At 43.5% G+C, this 1,667-nt stretch overlaps 1 protein-coding gene across 2 annotated transcripts; it reads right to left on the bottom strand.

Annotated features, from left to right (window-relative positions):
* Window positions 1-13: 13 nt before the first annotated feature.
* LOC102199274 (very-long-chain (3R)-3-hydroxyacyl-CoA dehydratase-like) lies at window positions 14-1,429 on the bottom strand. Of its 2 annotated transcripts, XM_005755909.1 has the most exons (4): window positions 1,121-1,429; window positions 697-824; window positions 266-378; window positions 14-183 (listed from the first exon to the last, which is right to left on the bottom strand). In XM_005755909.1, the coding sequence occupies exons 2-4, from the start codon at window positions 784-786 to the stop codon at window positions 69-71; spliced, it is 318 nt and encodes a 105-aa protein (XP_005755966.1). In that variant the 5' UTR covers window positions 787-824; window positions 1,121-1,429; the 3' UTR covers window positions 14-68. The 2 variants fall into 2 exon arrangements, with proteins under 2 accessions (XP_005755966.1, XP_013763702.1); XM_013908248.1 differs by lacking the exon at window positions 1,121-1,429 and having other exon boundaries at window positions 697-1,031.
* Window positions 1,430-1,667: the final 238 nt, after the last annotated feature.

Below are 1,667 nucleotides of genomic sequence, written 5' to 3'. Positions count from 1 at the left end.
AAAAAAAAAGGAGCAAAGAATGACACACCATCAGTAACGACTACCCACAACTGACACCAACCACAAAATCACCAACCTTCAGCTATGACTCCCAGCGGGTAAAGAGGAATCCAGATGGTGTACCGCAGCCACGTTAGCATCTTCCACTCTGTGCTGATGCAGGCCAGCATGTAGAACGGGTATCTGATGTAGAGGAGGTTGGGCTAATGTTAGAACGAGCGACATATCCTCAACAGGAGAGAGGAGGAAGGCTATTTGAGCTAACCTGAAGATCTCGATGGTGCTCCACAGGTAGAAGACGAAGAAGACAACGGGCTTGTTCTGCATCTCGTCGAGGCTGCCAAAGACGACGAACAAAATAACATTCCTCCCCGCAACCTGCAGGCACAATTAAAGGCCAGATAAAGCTGACTGTCATAAAAGCACAGGCCCGCAGACTGGAGCTCTGTGTTAGAGCTCTTTAGTTTTACTATTTTACTTTAAGGTATATGATAAATTATTAAATAAATAAATCATTCTGTGGTGCCATGAGACTCTCTAGGTAAAATAAATTGCACATGTGATGCGTGTGAATACTGACTACCTGCCATTTTCAATAATGTTGTGCACATGTGCATGAGCTTTCAATTTTGTAGTTAAGACGAATAAAAAAAAATAAAACACTAACAGGGGGCAAAATGTGTCGCTGGATGTTACCTGTATCATAGCGGGAAAAGCTCCAGTTTTAACCAGACCCAACAAAGGATTAATGACCTCGAGCACGGCCATCATCTGACAGAAATACATGATATCAGCTGTGGTGTGGAAGGTATCATAGAACGAGTCTGTGTGGGGCGAGAGAGAAACAAAAACAGGACATGATTAAGCGAGCACGCTGCCCGAGCCACTATCCATAACCATGATCATTTGCAAAACAAATCCTTGCTGTGTAGTTGTGTTCCTGTTTCAATTCAAATGAGCTTATCTGTGAATAGCTCCTCACAAACAAAACCACAGACCTCTCTCCCTGCAGTCTCTGGACCCCCTGTCTGTTTTATTTTCCTGTCGATTGTGTTTGTTTCTTTTCAGTTTACACACAAACACATGCACACACGCACACAGCCACCATAAACTATTTCACCTGGTTTGGTGTAAATGAAAGTGACAGCAGGTGCAGTGTAGAGGTTGGTCTCCAGCACAGTCTCAAGAGTATGGAAGACATAACAGGAGATGGAGTGTTACATAAAAAGAGCTGGGTGGGGAAGTCTAGCTTCTGCAGGCCACTGGTGCGAATGTTTCTGACCAAACAATCAGAAATAGACTTCATGCGGGAGGCCTGAGGACCTAATGTCCTTCAGTGCTCACAGCCCAGTTCCATGCGGCTTGAATGGTTTACAATACCTAACTGATATCCCAGAAGTTTAACTGACTTCATATTATACTTGTTAAGGAAAATGTTATAAAACACTTCTTCAGTAAAGACCTGAGTCTTTACTGAAGAAGTGTTTTATAACATTTTCCTTAACAAGGAAAATGTTAAGGAAAGAGAAACACACAGAACTTCTTGTTAGCAAGGGCAGCCTCCAGACTGAGACTCGTGCTAAGAAACTGCCCCGGTCTTTATTTATACTTCAGTGGGTGCTTGTGTGTGCGTGTGTGTGTGTGTGTGTGTGTGTGTGTGTGTGTGT

This window comes from Pundamilia nyererei, unplaced genomic scaffold (assembly GCF_000239375.1).
Source record: "Pundamilia nyererei isolate P.nyererei 1_Seehausen unplaced genomic scaffold, PunNye1.0 scaffold04674, whole genome shotgun sequence".
In the NCBI taxonomy this organism is placed as follows: domain Eukaryota; kingdom Metazoa; phylum Chordata; class Actinopteri; order Cichliformes; family Cichlidae; genus Pundamilia; species Pundamilia nyererei.
Note: the sequence above shows the minus strand (reverse complement) of the source record. Positions and strands in the feature narration are given on the sequence as shown.

What these genes read in the sequence shown, in the direction of transcription:
- LOC102199274 (XM_005755909.1), bottom strand. Translation starts at nt 786, where the DNA reads ATGTATTTCTGTCAGATGATGGCCGTGCTCGAGGTCATTAATCCTTTG. An exon ending in CTTTTCCCGCTATGATACAG is followed by an intron (nt 379 to 696) that starts GTAACATCCAGC and finishes TTGTGCCTGCAG; the next exon opens with GTTGCGGGGAGGAATGTTAT. An exon ending in AGCACCATCGAGATCTTCAG is followed by an intron (nt 184 to 265) that starts GTTAGCTCAAAT and finishes CCTCTACATCAG; the next exon opens with ATACCCGTTCTACATGCTGG.